A 22,101-nucleotide genomic window follows, 5' to 3' on the forward strand; every position below is an offset into this window, starting at 1 on the left:
ATGGAAATTATAAAAATCCTAACCTTAAATGGCTGCATGTGTGTGGATGTGTCAAGTGACGCTTAGATGGCGACTCTGGCTGTGATTAACTAGGGCCGATACCGGGCAGACTTGTATGGGTTTTGTCTAATATATGGCAGTCTGGTTTAGGATGGGCTGGAAAGGGCTTAGACAGCAACTTCAGTGGCTGGAACATAAGGACAGTGCTGGTCAGATTTTTACGGTCTGTATCCCACAAATGAGAAGACGAATAGACTGGAGTGTGCTTCAACGAGAACTCCAGCAGTTGGAACATAAGTATAGGGCCAGAGACTTCTATGGTCTATGTTCCAGAAACATGAAAGAAAGTATATAATATCACACTCGTTGATTTATTCATGAATTGATAATGAGTGTGACTATTGGGCAGACTGGATGGACCATTCAGGTCTTTATTTGCTGTCACTTACTATGTTACAATTAATCCTCTTTGCTCCCGGGCTTATGCGCAGACCTCAGGTCTGACACCTGACCTACTGGCGCGTGCATGTGGTGATCTCTCAGCACACAGTGCCAGAAATCAGAAATAAATCTTACATGTGCACACCAGAGTGTTCTAAGTTTCAGCTTCCATTCCTTCCTTGCCTACAGTGATGTGGCTCAAATCCAGAGAGTCTGAGGGAGCTGATCAGAATTTTCTCTTATGTGCCATTAAATTCTTGCGGGGATGGGTGGGGATGGGTTAAATTCTTGCGGGGACGGGTTGTGATGGGTTACATTTTTGCGGGGATGGGTGGGGATGGGTAAGATTCCAGTGGGGACGGGTGGGGATAGGTGAGATTCTAGAAGGGACGGGCGGGGATGGGTAAGATTTTTGTCCCCGTGCAACTCTCTAATAGACACCCAATATCTGCATCTATACATCTAGAGTAGGTGCCTAGGGGTACATCTGTAACCATGTGCCTACATATAGGCACTGACTGCCCGATGATCAGACGCAAACGCAGGCACTAGAAGTTGTTAGCGCCATACTAGCGCCTGCATTTGGTACTGCCCCATGATCAGAGCTCCCAAGTGCGTGAAACAACGCACTCGCAGGCTCTGAATGCAACTAGCATGCAAATGCATGCAGAACCTATTCATCCCCAATGATCAGGGACCAGCGCACCAAAGATTGGCTTGCTGGCCGCGGTAAACCCTAAGCCAGCTCAGGGCTGGCGTTAGGGTTTGCAGACCATTGGGGAGGAATGGTGAGCCCTGTCCAGCATGCATTTGCATGCTAGCAGGCCCCCATTCCCCCCAATAAAGCAACCCCCTCCCCCAGGAACCGACACCCCCCCCCCCCGCGACAGGGGGCTGGAGGTCCGGTGGACCTCAGATCCCCCCTATACCGACTCAAGGAGGGCTGGAGATCCAGTGGGTCTCCAGCCCTCCCTGAGCCTTTGTTTGAGGGGGGGGTAGTCCCCCGTTGCTGGGGGGGGGGGGCTCATCAGTCACCCACTAGGCCAATAGGGACTTGTTAGAAATGCTTGGGGGGGGGGGCGTGGGGGGACCGGAGGTCCACCGGACCTCCAACCCCCGTTTTGCCTTGCTCGGGGCAGGGGTTCCAGCGCTATTTTTAGAGAGCTGCTTGGAACAGCGTGGGACTTTTGATCATCTGTTTGTGAGAGAACACCTGATTGGTGCCAGGGCCACCAAGAGAAACAGCTGGGCCAGGCAGACTGCCCCCCCACCTGGATCACCGCTGTGCCCCCCTGCCACTGGGGTAGCCCACCCCCCCCCCCCCCACACACATTTGTGCTGCCCCTGCAGTTTCCTGTCAGTGTGTCCAAGAAGGTACCTCCTTGCCTCTGTCAGACTGCTCCTCCAGCCTCGGTCTGTCGTCTCCTGCTCCTGTGTGCCGGGACTTGGATAATTACAATAACGCAATATCGCGTTAATGCAATCATTCGGGTCTTGGTACACATGAGCAGGAGAGAGACAGATCTGGAAGGAAGCAGGCAGGCAGGCAGGAAGAAGCTTGCCAGCACCGGGCCTCCCCTTGGAAGCCAAGCTCGAGGAATTTTGCCCCCCTGTTTGGCGCCTACTTACCTTTACAGAATACTGGCATAACTGAGCGTATTCACAAGCACTTACACCAGCCATAGAGCTGGAATAAGTGTGTACATCTATCTTCCAATAGAAACATACATAACTTACATTAGTTTATGCTCATGCATGTAACTTTGTGCTCTGCCCACGTGTACATTCACCTGCAAATTATGTACTATTGGAGATATGCCCAACTTGGGCCTAAATGCTAACATCTACTTCACAGTAGGCCCTGCATTTTTCTGCACATATATAAAACTATGCATCTACCAGAGTATATGCACAGTTTTTTTACACTGAAATGAGCCTCAACTTGCACTTAAGACATCTGACCCGGCACCAAATGTCTGTTTGAAAATTGACCTCATAAATATTTAGCAGCACATATATTATCTGTTTTCTAGCAACAGCTGCTATACTGACAATGCTGGAAACGAAAACCCTCTTTTCAACCATTGACCAGATGTCCGGCTTCCCTGCTACTGGAGAGAATATCCTCGTGTCAGAGAACCTAGGCCACTTCAACTAATACGTTTTCAATATTTGACTTGCCCGTTGAGAGGACCTTGAGGACTGGATTTGAGGACACCTGCAATAGGGTACAGACCTCTAATGTATAAACGGGCATGATCGTAGAGAGCTGAATTCTTTTAGATTCCAAAACAGTAAAAAATATACAAAAAAAATCCAAGTCGTCACCTAATGAAAACTATGACTTGAAACAAAAATCTTGTACAAGCCGAAATGAGAGGATAAACATCAGTACTTACCAGCTGAAGCCATGCTTATTGGAAGGTGTGTATCTCTCCAGTAAAGCTGTTAGTTTCAAGAGGGAATACTTCTGCAGAATATTGATCTGCGTTACCGACTGGCAGCTGATCTGCAATGATGCGGAGCTCAGGCTGGGGCGATGGGAACTCTGGAAGCTGTGCCATCTCAATCTGTGCCTTTAGATTCAGGAAACAATAAAGAGATGGGACAATAAAACTTTGTAAATTAGCTTTGGGAAATATTTATCTAGATTTTTAGTTTCAAAAGAATATGAAAGATTTAGCCCCTCAATATTTTTAGAAGTTTTCTTTTTTTAATTGTCATAATAATGGGCTAATTTTTCCCATTGATATGCACTTATCAGCCCATAGTTTTGTTACTATGTGGTGCTGCCACGTACAGGGCGATTCTATAAAGTATGCACAAGCATTTACATGTCGATTATCTGCATATTTAATTAGCATAATAGAATATATGCACATACGTCAAAATCTGGTTAACTGGAATTCTGTAAATAGGTATATTTCTTACATAGCAGGTAATTTTCCAGATAGGCCTACACATAGGCAAAGCCTGGGTGGGACGCTCACATCCACAAATTACAGCATACTACAGAGTTATATGTGTATCAGCAGAGCTTAGCCAGCTATAGAGCTGGCGTGTGTGCACCCAAGTGCTCACACCTAACTTATAGATGCGCATTTTTGCTGTTATGCTAGTATTCTATAAAGGAAAGAAGGCCCCCTAAGTTCCTTAATAAAATAGGCTCTTACCAGGCATTGTTTGGGCACCTGTTGATAGGCGCCCTGTTTTGGAACTATCCCCTTAGTAGGTATGGAAAAGACCTTTAGGGGATTGGGCTCTTTCCATGCCAATTTAAAAATATGTTAATATGTTAATATTAATGCATGATACCCCAACCTGGCTGCTACTGTAGAAATGTGTACAGCATTCTCGTGTTTGCTTGTAGTTGCATCCAAATTGTCTCTGACAATCACATCTCATGCTTTATCACTGGTATAAATATACAGGTGTTTAATCATGATGAAATGGAACCTGTGCAGAGTACCAGATTCAGCTCTGGCCACCATGCTGGACAGATATGTTACCATGTGCCCTCATAAAATGGTCCTTAAGAAACTGAATGTAACTCACCCATTGGTTCGTGTTAATGATGCGCCAACACCAGAGTCTCTTCTCTCCTGGATTCCGGAGGGCTCCTCTGTTTCATTCAATGAATTTCCTGTGCTGTCCAAATCGCTGGGGGTCCTACGATCATTGTCTACATCAAAATGTATCTGCTTGGGGGAAGAAGGACAGGGGGAGATAGAGTCCAGAGCTGAATCAGAATCCCCCTCATCGGAAAATTTTTCTGACCATTGGTTCACTATCCTTTGCATTCCTTTGACATGGTAAAGGATGTCATCCAACTCTGGGAAGATGTCTTCATTCTCTAGGTCAGCCAAATCATTAGCACTAGAATACAGAAGTGAGCCTGGTACGTTGTCATAAATACTTAGACGACTCCCCTCAGAACTGCAAGAATTGCGCCGTCCACCAACATTGGATTCCTTGGGACTATCAACACTGTTCTCCCTATGGAGGCGGAGATGGTCATGGCCATTTCCATGAAAACTTCCTGTTCTCCAGTTCACAGAGGGTTTGTCTGAAGGAGAGAAATTATCATTGGAAAGTGCTTTGGGAAATGTGCCAGGTTTGTGGTCCTCTGGAATATAGAACACAGCTTCTTCCATTAGGGCTCTCCTGTTTCTGAAGTTCTGTTGCAAGATGCTGCTGAACGTTGACTGGTTGAAGGGGTCAAAACCTTCCAAATACATGCCAACTCTCTTCTGGCAGGTACTGAGACTCCGTGTTCTTGTGATGGGGCTAGGTGTACTGACTGCACTGCTAGTTTCAGACTGACTGCTGCTACTGCTGGTCTGAGTAGAGTTTGAAACACTTCTCTTTCGTATTGTGGGAACATTTATGTGATTGCCATTAAGGGCAGAGATCTCCACACAGCTGAGTTGTTTTAGTTTCTCTTCATTTATGCCTTCCTGCAGGATGGGTCCACTGATAATAAGACCAAGTTTAGAAGGTCCTTTCTTTTTACTGTGTGAGCTTTTGATTTTAAGACTCTCCATCTTTTTCAGTAGGCTCTTTGTTTTTGACTTTGTACTCTTTTCATTGGTTTTGATGCTAAATCTGAAGCTAGACAGTTCCTTTGGAGAAGGAAGACTGCTGGAGGAATCATCATTAGGTATACCGTTTCCTGATGAACACACACTGATAACAGAATTAGTCCTTGTGGTGCCAACTTCACTTGGCAAATGGGCTCTGTGACTTCCGGCACTACTGCCACTGTGGATGGAAGCTAGCTCCTGGCGCTCACTAAGGTCAGTCAACACACTCTCATTGCTGACAGCATTCACCAGCAGGTGGTCTTCCAAATGTTCTGGTGTCAAGTTCTCATTCAAAGGGAAAGCATCAAATTCCTCAAGCCTGGACCATCTTCTGCTGTCTCTCTGGAAGGTCCACCTGCCACTTATAGCACAGGGCTCATCTTCATCAGAATCTTCACTCTGCAAAGACAGAAGGGGATCAACAGGGAGCACAAGAAATTCAATAGGAAAGTTGGTACATTGCTGTGTATTTGGAGGAAAGAATACTTTCTCCCCAAGTCTTGCTGAGTACCTTCATGCAATAACCCTCATTGTATGAAATATATATCAAAACCAAATCTCAGCAAAACTTCAGAAGAAGGGTTCCCAACCCAGTCCTTGGAACACATCCAGTCAGGCTTTCAGGATATGCAAAATGAATATGCATGAGAGATTTGCATACAATGGAGGCAAGCCAAGCAAATCGATCTCATGTATATTCATTGTGGATATCCTGAAAACCAGACTGGCTGGGTGTGTCCTGAGGACTGGATTGATAATCTATGATATAGAATGGTAGAAAAGAAAAAGGGATAGCCCCAGTGCATAAGCTTCAGGTGGGCTAAAGATAGTGGCAGCAGTAGAGCAAAGGTGAAAGACCTTCAGGAGAAGATAACATCCCTGGTGCAACGAAAGGCCACGACGAACCTGTTCTGTGGTTTATTTCCTGCTGCAGGGGCATGGAAAGAGTTAGCTAGCAGAAGCAGTTATGGTGAAAACTAACTGGGCAAGAGACGTATGCCACTGCTGTGGGCTCCAGCAATAGTCTTCACTGAGAGAATGATAAGCCAGAAGGCCACAAAAGCAATACAGCTGGGCAACAAGATAAGCAATGTGAAGCTGCGCAGTGGCAGAAGAAATGAGCCACACTTGTTTTGGTGATAAGGGGGAGGGGGTATGTGGTTGGGATTATGGCAATAGAGATATTAACTTGTTTGCAAATCTCTTGTGTGTGTCAGCTGCTTCTGTTCTTTGCAAGGAGGAAAAAACCCCCCTCATGTATTACACAAAAGCCCCTCAGTCCACAGAACTAAACAAGCAGCTTTGTGTTCACCCTTCTGCCTAGCTCAAAGGCAGAGATATCCTACCATGTGATGTTAAATGTTTTAAAGCAAACCATTAAATGCATGATATCTGCTGACATAAAGAGCTCTCTTCAGTCAGGTCATATGGATTAACACATTATCAAGCTAAACGCCCTATTTTACATAGAATGTTCAAAAGGAAATTGAGATTCACAACCCTCCTGGTATTTATACAACAAGCTCTGACATACACAGCATTCTGCCTCTAACAGTGGCCAATCTATGTCTCTAGAAAGAACCTGGTGGATTTGCTCCCTGCTGCTCATTTCCTAAAATAAGTGATAGTGATGGCCATGTCTGCCAAGCTAATGGACCTATCCTCCAAACGTTTGTCCAAACCTTTAAACTAGGCCTTGACAAATTCCCTTTCAATCTAGAAGCCAGCAGCTAAGTCGGTGTGTTCCACAGGACCAGGCTTTTTTTTTGACAACCCGGACTTGTCAAATAACCCTATGATCAGAGCTAATAGCGCGTGTGAATTTGCATTCTATTAGCTTTGATCATAGGGGCGTTATTGCCCCGCACAGTTCGGGCGCTAATTTTAGAATGCTGTTCTGAACAGCGTGGGGTTTTTGATCATCTGAGCCTCAGTCTTTTAACCTTCTTCTCCCACTTACCTCCTCAGTCTCTCTGTTTCAAGCCCATTCCTCTCACCCTCTCTCTCCTCAATATCATCCTTCTTAGTCCCCCCCCCCCCCCCCCCACAAATAGATTCCAAGGCTACATCTTTCTTCCCACTTTTCTTGTGTATAGGTCTTCTTTGTGGTTTTGGTAGTTTTTCCATTTTGTTTCTCAGTTTATTGTCATCTTTCCCCTCACTTTCCCTCCTTGCTGTGTTTCTATTTTTCCATTTCCCCTCCTAATCTTCCTTTCCCCTTCATTATCTCTTTAAGTCCCTCTCTATTTTCTCTCTCTTCTTCCCTTCTGTTTCTTGCTGCCCCTCTCTTCTCTTCTGATGCCATTACCACAACAGGTGTTCTGCTTCCATACGCACAGCAAATCTCCGCTCGGTCCACGTGGTGCAGAAATCTTGAGCTGGTTTCACAATCTCAAGTCTTGTGAGACTTGGGGCTATGAGAGTAGAACAAGAGTTCCTGCACCTGAGCTGAGTTTTGTGGATAGAGAAACTCCTGTTTCAGTGGTGGTGGAAAATACAAAAGCCTCACAAGGGCATGAAATCTTGAGCGCCAGGGTGTAAGTTTCTAAATGCCATGGTACCTTAGAACCTGGGATTTGTGGAGCCCTGCTTCAAGCCCAGCAATACAAGACTGCTGGAATCATCAGGCAGGGACAGAGGATGACAATCTATGACCCGGGTTAGGGCAGGGAGACCAGCTAGCCATGGGCTAGGAAGAAGCAAGACAGGGACCAGGTCTGAGAATGATATGAATGGAAATAGGGCCGAGAGTCTTACCATAAGACATGCCGGGGGGGGGGGGGGGGGGGGGGGAGAGGAGGAGAGAAGAGGAGCAAGGAAGACAGAAGCCATAGTTTGGGGTACAGAGGACAGAACAAAAGGAAGACCTGGGGTGGGGGAGTGAGCATTTACACTATGAAGTTTAGCAGACAAGGCTCCACAACTGTGGAACGAGTTGTACTAGTTATGAAAGCTGGACCTGGAGTTTTTCATAAATCCTTGAAGCTGATGTGAGGGGAAAAGCAGCCACAGGGCAGGCAATGCAGCAGAGAACAGTGATGGAGAAAGGCTTCTGATGGCGAGACTTGGGGACTCCCGCCAGCCAAGATAGGTGGAGTTGCAGTGGGGGGGTGGAGAGGTGGGGCAAAATGGCACCCCCTTATTTTTGTGGTCTGGGGCAGTCTGCGGGGGGGGGGGGGGGGGGGGGGGGGGGGGCGGCATGCATATAGTATACTATCGTATAACTGTGTACCCCACCCAGACACTATCCATGTGTAAACCACCTTAAAAAAAAAAAAAAGTTTGTTTCGTTGAGATTTTCATTGCTGCTTTACAATTTTGTATATTTTATTTTAATTGTGTGTAACTGGGGAAGCTTGTACTGTTTTGAGGATTTGTCTGTTGCTGGAGGAATTTATATTGTTTTTGTTTATTCATGATTGTTATTTATCAGGGTGGGTGTTATTTCAAATATTTGTGCTTTTAGGGCCTAGATTATGTTTTAGTATTATTTTTTATGAACAGGGATGATATTACATTTTGAATTATTGCAATTGTTTTCTCAAACCCAACTGTCAGGGGAAAAAACAGAATCTAATTGACAAATTAAATTAAATTAAAACCCGAGGAGGGAGAGCTTGGTCACACCTACCCTTTTCCTGTGAGGACTGATTTCCAATTTCATTACTGCACACTTGTTCAAAGTGTTTAGGCGCCTGTGGAACAAAAATATATAAATACAATTAAACAGCGTCTGTGAGGATAGCTAAAGCAGCAGCATGCAAATTAATACAAGGAACCTCAATTAGCACATGCCTAACATTACTTAAACTGACAAAGGAAAGGGAAAGGGACAGGGAGGGATCAATTTGGTTTCAAATTAAATCCATTCTCTTCTCCCACTAGCTACTTAGCATAAAGGCTGTAATTAACTCTAATTTAAATCCGTGAACGACAAGATTAGAAATACCCCATTCTCAGTCAGTTTTTCCTTCCACATTTCAAATTACCAAAAACAAGCTGTTCTTGATCATTGGGATTAAGGTCAAAGAAAAAGGCTGTTCCTTTGAAACTCGAGGTGATGGGCAATAACCCCACTGCTTTCATTTTCTACCATACAAACTCAGTCTCGTGCACTAGGGAGATTCAATCTTCCACCCATAAAGACCCTATTGTTTTGCCTTTTGTATGAATAAGCGTCATCTGTATTTTGAAGAACCCTATCACAGTTCATCTTCTATTAACAAGTATTTTTTTCACAATCCCTCCCCCATCCTCTTCAAGGCAGTTGTATCTCTTACTGTTTTTGTCTCAGATCTATTTTCCAAGTAGATTGACAAAAACAAAACAAAACATGGAGCTTGAAGAGGCCTATGTTATACTATGCACTGCTTATATTCCGCAAATATCATGAATGGCTCAATGCGGATCACACTAAAAACCAAAATAATCTGATCACAAATCAGCATACATATCTAGAGTTAAGATCAACTCATACTGATTCTGAAAATAAAAATATCAAGAACTTTCCTAATGACATAATTGGACAAGAATGAAGTTGTAACGATAGTCTATATTTGAATCTATATTTGATATTTTGTTTATAGCTTTGTAAACCTTGTCTGCTGTTTATTTACTGTTAGACACATTGAATTTGAGAACGTTCGGGATAATGTGGGGTATAAATGTCAAAATAAACAAACACACATATTCCATATAGAAACAACTAGATAATAAAGAGAAAAATTAAATATCCTAAATTTGGTAACACGTCCAACAGAAGGAAAAGCTAATAACATTACATTTCTAGTTCTAACTCCAGTTTTCAACTACGTAAGACAAAAGTACTGAAAGATTCACTCAAGAAGGGGATATTTTGTTTTACAATATAAACCAATGGGTAGGCTGGCCCTATGGCTCAGATGGTAAGTAGTGTATGCTGCAATGCAGAAGGCCCCGGGTTTGATCCTATATTAGAGTTTGCTACTTGGATTGGCTGAGAATACTACTGAGACAATGTTCATAGCTCCTGAGCGGAAGGTACTACTACTACTACTACTATTTAGCATTTCTATAGTGCTACAAGGCATACGCAGCGCTGCACAAACATAGGAAAAGGAAAAGGTGACACATGGAAGGCGACACATGGAAGGCAATTCTATGAAGGAGAGTGCCAACATTTGTACATGACTAGTATACCTTACCAACCCACTCAGTTATGAAAACCCACCTTCTATAATTACCCTAATCACTTCCTTCCTTCTTCTTTCTTCCCTTACTTAATCTCTGCACAATACTAACTGTTTCTGATATCCTGGAATGACAATGTTAACAAAACTATGTAAGCCACATTGAGCCTGCAAATAGGTGGAAAAATGTGGGATACAAATGCAATAAAATAAATAAAATACCTGCCATAGTGTTAGTGTTTCATCTACATGCTATTCTATAACATAAATACAGTGGCATGTTTTTGAAGGTGGGTTACAGATGGACAGTGTCTGGGTGGGGTTCAGTGTTATACGATAGTATACTATATTTTATGAATGTTTTAGCAATCTAGGTATTAGCATTTACACCAGTCTTCTACAGCAAAAATTAGGTACCTACTTTCCTTTACAGAAGAGACTCCAAAATAGGCACCCCTCTACAGAATCTCCCCTCCCCCCCAGGGCCACAGAGAGACTGAGCCGGGCCCGGGGCAGGGCAGTCACTGCCAGGCCATGCTGCCCCCCTCAAGGACCTCTGCTGCTGAACCCCCACACTGTCACGCAGCCAGAACACAAAAATTGGGGTGAGGGGGGCACCATTTTGCCCCATCTCCCCGTTGCAACTCCACATACCTTGGCTGGCGGAGGTCCCCAAGCCTCGCCAGCAGAAGCCTTCCTCCAGTGCTGTTCTCCACTGCAGGCGCTGCCCTGTGGCTACTTTTCCCCTCACATCAAACATGCACGACATGAGGGGAAAAGCAGCCGCAGGGCAGGCAATGCGGCAGAGAACAGTGCTGGAGGAAGGCTTCTGCTGGCAGAGCTTGGGGACCCCTGCCAGCCAAACCAGAGGTCCCGAAACCCTGTGTCTGCTCCTCCCCAGCATCTAAGGGAGGCCTGGAGCCGGAGTTCTCTATCCTGCTCCTGTTGGGACGCGATCACCTGGGTCCCGGAGAGACAGACCCTGGCACCGGCCCCCGTTGGAGGCCGGGCCTGGGGGAATCTTGCTCCCCCAACTCCCCTCTCGGTGGCACTGCTCCCCTCCGCCCCACCTACAGCCAAATTCAAGGCCCAGGATTGTACGGTTCCAGATAACTGTGTCAACCTTGGTTTCGAGTGAGCTGAAAGTAAAAAGAGGCAGGAGGAAACTGCCAGGAGGGAGGAAGAAAGGCATAACCGTCTTCTTTATACATGACCCTGGAACCAAAATAGCACCTGGTTACTACCATGTGGGTACCTCTACTGCCAGTCAACAATTTTATCCAGATCTGCAGAGCTAGAAAACTAATACTCAGTTTTATATAGCTTTTAACAAACCCTAAATGAAATTAAGGTTATATGTGAGAAGGACAAACAAGTCCTTGGCTTTTGGAATCCAATTTACAATGTACAATTCAATGAGAATGGATACACTTTATAAATAGCTCAGGGAAGGGAAAGGACAATTTATTGGAGACCATATCATGATACGACAGAGCATACTTTGGTTGAATGTTCCCATTACCAACCATGAGATAAATTTGCTCTATGCACAGCAGACAGACTAATGGGGAGGAACAGCCTGCCGTATGCATTACAGATCGACTGATGGTAAGAGGGATTGAGGAGTAGGGAATAATGGATCAGTTTGCTTATAAAACAAACTTTTCTCCATTCCTGAAAACAAATATCCAGACTAAACAAGTTAGTCAACAGAGAATTAGACTCTAAGGCAACAATTCACCAACATACCCATCTAGACAAGTTCTGCAGCTTGCCATACCTCTGTTTATTTTCTTTCTTGAAATGACCTCCAAATCCTTCTGTTTTACAACCCTACCATCAGAGATCAACTTCAGACTCTCTAAATCTTGCTACTACCAAAGTCCAGCAGCACATGCAAATTCCTGTCTAATGTCTAATGATGGCATCTCTAACTGGTACAGAGCAGAGAGGAGCCTCCAAGTCAGGAATCCTTTATCTTCCATCATCCTGTTGCTTGTGACCAGCTTTCTCTAGCTAAACCACTCTGATCTGGCAAAAGAAGATACTTAGAGCCAGGCCGAAAAGAACACATTTACTATAAATCTTAGGATAGTCAGTTTTCAGGATAACCAGTATGAAGTGCTGAAATGGGTCTCTCTTTGGGTTTTTACATACTGGTATTCTGTGGACCTTTAATAATTAAACCTAAACTAAAATTTGCAACTACAGTTTAAAAACAAAACTGAGCAATACAAAACATATTTCACTGGAGGGTAAAAACTGCATCCTGTTTGTAATTTCCTACTAATTCAAACACCAAGCCATACTTGCTGAAAATTTTGTGTTTCAATCAGAGGCAAACCGAAACAGGTACTGAAACTGTCACTTTCAGCCCACTGCTCTTCTGTACAGGTGTCCTCCAACTGCACGGCTACCCATAGGGGGTGGTGCTTCAATATTATATTTTCAGTCTCTAGGGACAGGCAGGTAACCTGGGAGTCCTGCAGAACTTGCCTGTCCTTCACTATTGAAAATGTGATAGTGAAACAGCACCCATCACTGGCAGGACTGTAGATGAAGGACTCCCATTAAGCTTAGAGGGAACAGTGTTTAGGCCGAGATCAAAACCACAGCCGAACCTTAGTGCCTGCGTTTCAGCTGAAACCTAAAGTTTGGTTGTGTAATCATGAGCCAATTAGGTCCACTGGGGATTGTATGAGCTTGCAGGTGGCAGCCCTCTGCTAAATCCGGAGGGGTCCCAGGAACTGCAAGCACAGGCTAGGAGAGCCATTTTAAGCAGGACCTTCAAGAAGTCTGGCACGTTTAGGTTCTCAAGTCAAGGCTGATATTGTCAAATATCCTCTGATACAGGAACTATATAAGCGCATGTTAAAAAACAAAATCATGATTACCAGCTTTTTATACTTACCCAAACTGTGCACAAGAAACAAAAAAACGTAGCACCGAGATGTTTCCCATTTTGTATTTAATTCTAAAACTGATTAAAGGACAAGCATGATACAGATTCTTACTAAAATAGGGTAAAGGAGTTCAGGCGCTGGTCTACACTGTGGACATAATACCAGCCTGACGTACACTCCAGAATAAAAAAAGCCCATTGATGTTAGTGAATGCAAGGTCTATATGCTCTGAAAAATTACAATCAAGAGCCTAAAGGTTAGTGCAGTGGGCTGATGAAGGAGTATTTACCTGAGATCTCACCTTGGCTGGTCTTGGCCTATATAGCCATTACAACAGTATGGATTACAGCTTTTGGCCTTTATTTATTTATTTGTTGCATTTGTATCCCACATTTTCCCACCTATTTGCAGGCCCAATGTGGCTTACATAGTGCAGTAGTGGCAGTCGCCAATACCGGCAAGAACATCAGTAACTAGCTTTGTCAAAGGAACATTACTGCTGAGCATAGCAAGATGATTTCATCCAAGGACATATTCTGTGTTGCAAACTGGCTGCTATCTCCTGGGAAGATTGGAGGAGAGAGACACAGGAGTATGTGAGCTGACAGGGAGGTTTGCTTGTCATCGAAACTAGAACAAAGGCTTGCTTCTTGACCATGAAGCTGGCTGGACATGATTATACCATCTGTGATTGGTCCACAGGTATCTTCTGACCCTTGGATATACCAAACGTTTGGACTGAAGAGGAAGGAAGAGGAGGAGACGACCGGAAGACTTGCAGGTGGATAGAAGGCTCTAGAATAGCTAGAGACTGATTTTCCTAAACACCAGTGAACTGCATACCTTGTAACAAATTCACAAGGTTCGCTCAGCTACAGTTTACGGCCTTACTTATGACTGTGTAATCTGTGTCCAGAAGACAGACCTCGGACTTCATTCCTGGACTAAGACTTGCTGCCGCGTCAGCTGGAATCTAAGAGGAGGAATCCGCTTCTTTACCACTGGAAGTCTGCCATAGACTGCAGGGTGAGATAACAAGATTTACTACCTATGGTCATGGGGATAATTAGTTCTTTGCTTTGTCTATGACAGATGGGTTATGTCATGACTTATGGTCTATGAATTTAGCTGCTAAAGGTATTTTGCATAAGATGTGTGGTGTAACTTCTAATGCTAATCATTAGGATATCAGTATTGTGATAGGTTGTGTAATCACTGTCTCATTTAGTTAGTCCATTAGGATAATCATATTCCATTATCTATATTTTGGGTGATAATCTATTTTTATAGCAAGTTATTTTGTATTTTGCTTCAGATTTATATATATATTTCTTTACTTAATAAATAATAATAATATATATTCCATCTGTGGCACTGTTCCTTTTTACAACAACTAGTTAGTCATTGGGCTAAAGTGGTACGCTCCCCTATACACGAACCCAGAATAATTGCTATTTAGGAGTGTTCTGACAGCTAAGTACCTCTGGATACCTACACTGAGAAACGTTTTTTTATTTAAAGAAGAGAGAGCCCTGTGATGAAGCAATGTTTACATTCTTTCTCCAGATTACAGTCTGGATTGATTGTCTTTAACAGTTCATCATAGTATGTGTTTCAGTGACACAGTCTTTAGAATTTGTGACTCCTGATGCAGGCATTGTTGCCGAAACATGGCCACGTCAATTCCTTCATTTTTGTGCCACGGACTTGTGTAGATGAACACACATATTTATTAAAAACTTTTGTAATTGAATTGGATTTTCTTTGATAACTTTCCTCATGTTTTCATCTTCCTAAAAAATTATAATCAAGAGCATAATGGTTAGTGCAGTGGTCTGAGAACCTGGGGAACTGGGTTCAATTCTCACTGCAGCTCCTTGTGACCCTGGGCAAGTTCCTTAACTGTCCATTGTCCCAGGTAGATTTTGAGCCCATTAGGGACAGAGAAAGTACCTGCATATATGTAAACTGCTTTGGTTGTACCCACAGAAAGGCAGTATATCAAATCCATGACCTTTTAATATATAAACTTCATTTCATTGTAATATTATTTCCCCACAAACACTATAAGCTGACCCGTACTTGTGACTGAAAACAATCATTACAGGTTCCTGTCTCATAGAATCTAGCTTCAGCAAGCCACAAGTTTGATTAAAATGCTGCATCTTCATCATATTTAACAGAGCCTGGAAATTTTTCAGAATCATCCAATTAGTATCCAAGCCAGAATATATGGAGAAATTAGGTCTGATGACTAAAATTCTCAGGTAAGACATAATTTCTCCTTCCATAATGTAGCTTCCCAGTATTCCAGAACCTGTGGGATAGTTGTTTCCATCAACCAACAGGATTCCTGACTTACACTCACTGCAATGCCCCGATGCTGGCCGGTGGGTCCCACAGCAGGAAAATCGCTTAACTGCCTCCACATGAGTTGCCATTCACCCCGACTGGCAGAAAAATGCAGCACAATGCAGTTCCAAGTGGTGAGTCAGGATCCCTCCCCTGCACCGAGTAGAATTTGCAGCCCTCCAAGTGGTTCTGAGTCAAGCTTCAGTTGGACTTACCACTGCTGGCTGCTCCCTCCAAGCTTACAGTCTCAAAAAGTCTTACCCCAGCTGAGAAAGAATCAGGACTGATACTCTGTCCCTTGCTCTCCAGTAAACCTCTTTCCTCTTCTTTTTTTTTTTTAAAGGTTGTTGTGCTGGAAAAGAAGAGCTCCACAGGAAACAGGGGAGAGATGAAGGGAGGAAAGAAGTAAATTCACGGGACACCAGAGACAAGGATCTGAAGATACGACTCTGCAGACTGAAGCTACTTGTAAAGCAGGTGCAAATCACTCAGAACCAGAAAATGAAAAGCATCTATCTGCTGGAGATAGAAAATACTGAGAAGTTGGACTGGATGTCAAGACAGAGAGATGTTTCAGCTCAGTTTCTGTTGTTTCTCCACCTGCTGGTTGATGGACATAACTACTCTGAAATAGTGGGACGCTATGTAACGGAAATAATTTAAATGAAAGACTATATTTTACCTCCAAGCAAAATAGCCTCTGCACACATGGACCTCAGCTAATGAAAAACTAAAAGCCACAATGCTTTTTCAATGGTTGACTCTGCGTCACATTTGGAGTCACAGCTGATGTTATATCTCCACCGAGAGGCTAATTCCTAAGGAGCATATCATCCCAAATTTACAGATTTAAATTCTAGACCACTAGGGATTGTAAGATAGGCCCAAGAAGGGCGTCTATAATTAGGTGGGGGAGAGAGACAACGCCTATTCGGAGGGGAGGGGAGGGGAGGGGAGAAGGGAGTGAGATAAATAGGACAAAGCACAAATTTTCGACTTCCACCAAAAACAAAGTCAGTTTCGTCTGAAACTGAAACCATAGCTGTAACCTTTTGGCAGAAACCAGATATTGGGCCAATTTCAGAACAAAACAGAAACCAAAATTCGGCCGGCCTCTAGTTAGTGCTTCTCAACCCCAGCAGATAAATATTTTGGTAAAACAGACTAGCCAAAAATTTTCAGAACCCAGACAAATTGTTCACTTTTTTCCTTGCAGCTTTTTTTTAAATTAATTGCAGCTATTTTTTTTTTAATTGCAAATACACACTGAACAAAGAAAGCAGCACATACATTTTCCACAATGTACAAGGGACCATGCTACCCCTCTGTTTATACCAGGGGTGGGCAACCACAGTCTGAGGGGCAACAACCCAGTCAGGTTTTCAAGATTTCCCCAATGAATATGCATGAAAATGATTTGCATGCACTGCTTCCATTGGATAGTCATTACGTCCAAGTCTAAAATGAGTGCAAGATTACTCAATGAGAGGTGGCCACTCATGTCTGCTTTCTTACATCCAAATCTCTGTACTCATGCCTAGTATTTTTCCACTGAATGTGGCAAACAACATATACCTGTTCCCTAGCTTCCTCTATATTTCTCTGTGGTTTTGATGTGCAGTATATACGCACATCTTTCTGCTATATCAATGCACATGTGTCACACCACTTATCCAACAGCAAAACTTGTCCCTAGACTGCAGGACCAGAAATCTGAAATTCCTCTTTATTTTCTTATTTATAGCAGATTAATACACTGGTTTCCCGATGAGAGATAGCAGATCATACCACTGGCCTTAGCTATAAGGCAAAATTATCATTGGGGCAGCTACAGGTACATAGAAACCCTTCAGACAGATAATCTCTAGAGATTAATCAGAATTCACTGTACCAACTGCCCCAACATCAAAAGAGCACTATCAGGAAAGAGGTTTGTGAATTGTAATGAACCTAGTTTATGATGTAGTTACAAAGAGTTTGTCAAACCTTATTCTTGGACCTTGCGATAGTGGACCGTGGTAGCACCAACTGGCAGCTGGTTGCAGGACCTTACAAAATGCTGCACATACAGGATGCAGGTAAAAGTCAAAGCACTTTGTTTATGTACACAAGGGAAATAGCCAGCCCTGTTTCTTCACAGACTTGGAGCTTCTACTTAAGTCTCTTCAAGCACAGCCATAGTTTCAGTAGCCTATCCATGACACAGCTCCACATTTCAATATGTAATAAGCTTTCTCACCATAATCACAATACCCATATAACCTGTCCCAGATATGACTTCATAGTTCAAATAGCCAAACCTTGGCAGTCTTCAGTTACCTCTCGAATAATCCCTGGAATCAGACTTGAAGCTTCTTACAACACAGGGTTCAAGCATCTGAAAGAGGAGCACTCTGCCTCCCTGGCACTCCCCCTCAATCACTACAACCAAGCCAGAACACTCTGGGAGGATCCTTGCTTGGGGCCTCCTCATCTTGTTCTGCCAGAAGGCTTTTAACATCTTGCGCTCTCTTTGAGCACCACCCTCTTGGCCAGGCTAACTAAGTTATTCCCTACCATAAGGTAACTCAGGTTCAGCCTCAGTGAGGTATTGTCCTAGAGGAAGTTCTGCTTTGTACCACCTACTCTCTCTCAGGCAGTTAATACCCAAAACACCCAAAGCCCACTTGATTCGACCTCTTATGTTTCGAGAGGAAGATCCTCTCCCTTGCTGTGTTGAATAGAATGCCCTGATACTTCAGCCTCTACGATGGAGTTAGTCTGCTCTTTCCAAATTGATCACCCAACCCAATGACTGCAGAAGACAGACACCATCACAAGCCCGCATGCCACTGTTGCGCTTTACGTTCTACTCTTCCTGGAAAAAAAAAAAAAAAGGAATGCCCAGAACAAATATGAATCCAAAACTTGCCATGGTTTCACATGTTCCCTGCCCAAAACTCCTACACCAAACTGGTTTATGGTCTTTTTCATATAATACATGCAGTGAAGCGTTTGATTAAAGGTACTATGTATCAGTGGTTCCCAAACCTGGTCCTGGAGGCACCCGAGCCAGTCAAATTTTTAGAATATCTACAATTAATTTTCATGAGAAATTTGCATGCACTGGCTCCACTGCATGCAAATCTCTCTCATGAATATTCATCGTGGGTATCCTGAAAACCTGACTGGCTGGGGTGCCTCCAGGACCAGGTTTGGGAACCACTGTAAGTGAAGGGAATGTAGCTGTTAAAGCGAAAAGTCATGTGGAGGATTTTCTCAGATTCCTGCTTTATAAGCAAGAATACACCCAATTTATTAAAACCTATAGCCAGAAGAGAACATACATTTATCTCTCTAGCCTCTTGAACAGGGACCTTCTGTACCTGCACATCTGAATGATTTATTGTATGGCTTGTTCTCTTGTTACACTCAGTACTAAATGTTCCAGAGCATGTGCTACCCACTGAGCACCACCGAAAAGAAACAGCTGGCTGCAGACAGCCCTTCTTCGAGCCACGCACCCACAGCCATCAAAGTCATATAATAAATCAACGTCAGCCTTTAATCCTTGACGGATCAATATTTCTCTTCATGCAGCGTGCGCTTTAGGGTAAAAGAGAAAGGTTGGGAAACAGCTCATCTGTCTTCACAAAGGCAGATGAGTTCCGACTCTACAATACAACACGACGCAGCAAAACAAAACCAGACCAAGCGACGTGGAGCACCCTTTCAGTCAAACTCATCTTTATGAAAAGGCTTTCATACCAGTATCTCACACATCTTCTCATTTTGCAATGTCAGGAAAGCTGTCCTGGTTTGGGGGTGGAAGGGGAAAGATAACCCCCCCCCCAAACCTCCTTTTCTTATTAAGTAGTCTTTTCATACTCCTCAGGCTTCTCACCACTTCAGAGTGTACATGGTATTGCATCAGAAAGGGGCAGATGACCTGGATTCAGTGGTCCTTATCTGCCGCCTTGTTTTGTTTAAAAGTTTTTTGGTACAGCAAACAAGCCTAATGTATTACACATTCACAGTGTATCAAGATATTTCACATTGATGTTAATAGTTTGCCGATTTTATTTTCTAATAGTTCCTAAAGTACATGTTTTGTGTATTATAACCATTAATATTCCTCTTTTATAGCAGTCTCCTGGGCTGACAGCTATACTACACTGTAGTACAATTCAGAGGCAAAGCTAATGGTCTTTGGGGAGTTTGCAGCCAGCTAAAACTGGTGTTGAGCTCAACAAAATGTGTCTACCTGGGATAAGGGCTCTATGCCGGGTCAGATATGGAAATAATTTGTCAATACAATGGTGGGGCTGCTGTAGAGTAATCTCTCTCCCCATCCCCCCACACTGTAGAACACATGACAAGTGCTTATAATTTCACAGCTTGTACAAATTAGGCAATATCGCTTAATACAGGTTAGATTTACCTTGATATCCAAGATAAATAGCCACTCAATTATCAGAAATGAGGATTCACTGCATTTTCCATCAAACCTGACTGGTATTTTAGAACTTCAACCTTTACATCATAAAAAGGGACTGTGGGAGCTTTCTCCTGGCAAGACACGATCACTGTCTGAAGTCCAGGCTACTGAAATATGACTGTTCTATCTCTGAACCTGACAGGCTACAAAGCATCTGAATGGATGTACTGGTTGATGTTCCATGTTCTCTCTGTTTATATAGGACTATAATTTAGCATACTGCAATCCTGAAGTTTTTAACTTCTTTGACATAACAATATATCACCTGTGACAAACCGAGAGAGTTAATCCTTCATCTGACATGCTCTTGCTACAGCTAGAAGGCATTTCAAATATTTGGTTTGTGCTTTTTTTTTTTTTTTTTTAAATTCCAGATGTTGTCTTTGCTGTAATTTCCACCAACTGCTCACTTAATGTTATCTGGAAGCAGTTGCATGGTGACAGAAGATCTGATTATATGCATAGTCTCTCAGGGCTCCACTTTAGGAGTTGCTCTAGTTTTCTAGCACTTAAAAATGAAGGATAGCCCAGAGGCCCTCTTCTTTCCCTCAAATTTAGTCAAGAACTTCAGAGACAGAATTATAACGGGTGGTGCTTGGAAGTGAGGTAATCCTCCCCTCCTCAACACAAATTCTCCAGGGCTGAATCGGCCTACCAAAGCAGTAGTCACTGCATAGCAATGAATGGCAGAATGGTGAACTGAAGACAGACAAGCAGTTCTCTGTGATGAGAAGAGCATGCACAGTGCTACCAATTGCCATAACTCCTCTTCCCTCCAATGATGCGCTTCCTGTATTACACTAACAGCATACCAGAAAGGGGGGGGGGGGGTGTGGATACTAACAGCAGCACTCCGGTGCTGAGCTTCAATAGTTTGTGTTGCATGCTATGAGGGAAAGGAAAGGTAAGGGGGGAGAAAAAGCAAGGAGGACAAGACAGAAGGGCAGGAAAGTATGAGAAGTGTTAAAGGAGAGAGAGGGTAGTAAAGAAGAGAAGCTAAAGGAAAGGGAGGTTGAAAGAGGTTAGAAAAGATGAGAAGTGAAGGCGTGAGGGGGAAAAGGAGAGAGGAACAGAAAGGAGTGGAAGAGAAAAGATAAAAGTGGAAAGAGGCTCGTGAAGAAACAGAGCAAAAGAGGTGCGGAAGACAGCCGTATGATATAAACAAAGATGGCAGCAAGGTGGAAGGAGAATACAATGGGTAAGAAAAGAAGGAACCTTAGAAACCAAAAGGGAGGGGGGGGGGGGGGGGGTGAAGAAAAATGAAAGAAGAAAGGAAGGCTAGAGACAAAGAAAGAAAACAAGGCCAATTGAAGGAACAAGAAAGAAAACTATAGGAAGAAAATAAAGAACAGATTAATACAATTTTCACACCTTTGTATTTCTCAAATTGCTCTGCTGCAGCAACAATTAAACAGGTGGGAGGGTTGAAGCTGATGGGATTGAGCCTAGAGATTGGGTGTGAAAATGTATGTCAAGAGCCAGTAGATGTGAAGGGGAAGGAGAAAGAGAAAATTTACATTCTGTTCTCTACCCCCTCCATACCAACCAATCTGGGAGGGGAGAGAAAAGTTAACCCCCTGCTTGCCACTCTGAACTCCCTACATTTCATCCTATATTTCCACACAAATGGGGAGAACCTTAAGACATAAGGGGCTAATGTACTAAACTATTACGACCATGACAGCCAGATTTTTCTCACTTACATGTTTACAGTTTAGTAAATGATTTGCTATACTGCCTCTTATGAGTACACATATCAAAGTAGTACAATCTAAGCATTAGGAAAGAAAAAGGAACACCATATCATAACAGGACAGAAATAGCTAGACAGAGAAACGCAAGAGAGTCCACAGAACTGGAGTACGTAGTACAAAGAGAAGCAGAGAAAAAGGTCACAGGTGAACAGCCCAAACCAAAGAACTGACAAAGCCTAGCTGCCACCGAATATCTACTGAAATAGGTGGGTCTTCAGCGAGGTCCTAAACTTCTTAATGGAAGGTTCTAAGCAAAAAGAAAGGGGCAGCCTGCTCCAGAGGTTGGAAGCGAATGGAGTCTATGCGGGTGCCATATATTGAAAGAGTCCACGAATGAAAGGTCCTGTGATGAAGTGAACAGGAGGAGGTATAAGGGTTGATCAGAGAGGACCGATAAGGTGGTTAGGACATAAGGACATATGA

At 43.4% G+C, this 22,101-nt stretch overlaps 1 protein-coding gene across 1 annotated transcript in view; it reads right to left on the reverse strand.

The window, feature by feature from the left end:
• The window catches only part of DLC1 (DLC1 Rho GTPase activating protein), a 744,850-nt gene that overhangs the window by 35,852 nt on the left and 686,897 nt on the right, over positions 1–22,101 (reverse strand). The window contains 3 exon segments of the mRNA XM_030191431.1: positions 2,841–3,017; positions 3,997–5,423; positions 8,656–8,719. Of these exon segments, the coding sequence (XP_030047291.1) occupies positions 2,841–3,017; positions 3,997–5,423; positions 8,656–8,719 (1,668 nt within the window).

Source organism: Microcaecilia unicolor, chromosome 2, assembly GCF_901765095.1.
Source record: "Microcaecilia unicolor chromosome 2, aMicUni1.1, whole genome shotgun sequence".
In the NCBI taxonomy this organism is placed as follows: domain Eukaryota; kingdom Metazoa; phylum Chordata; class Amphibia; order Gymnophiona; family Siphonopidae; genus Microcaecilia; species Microcaecilia unicolor.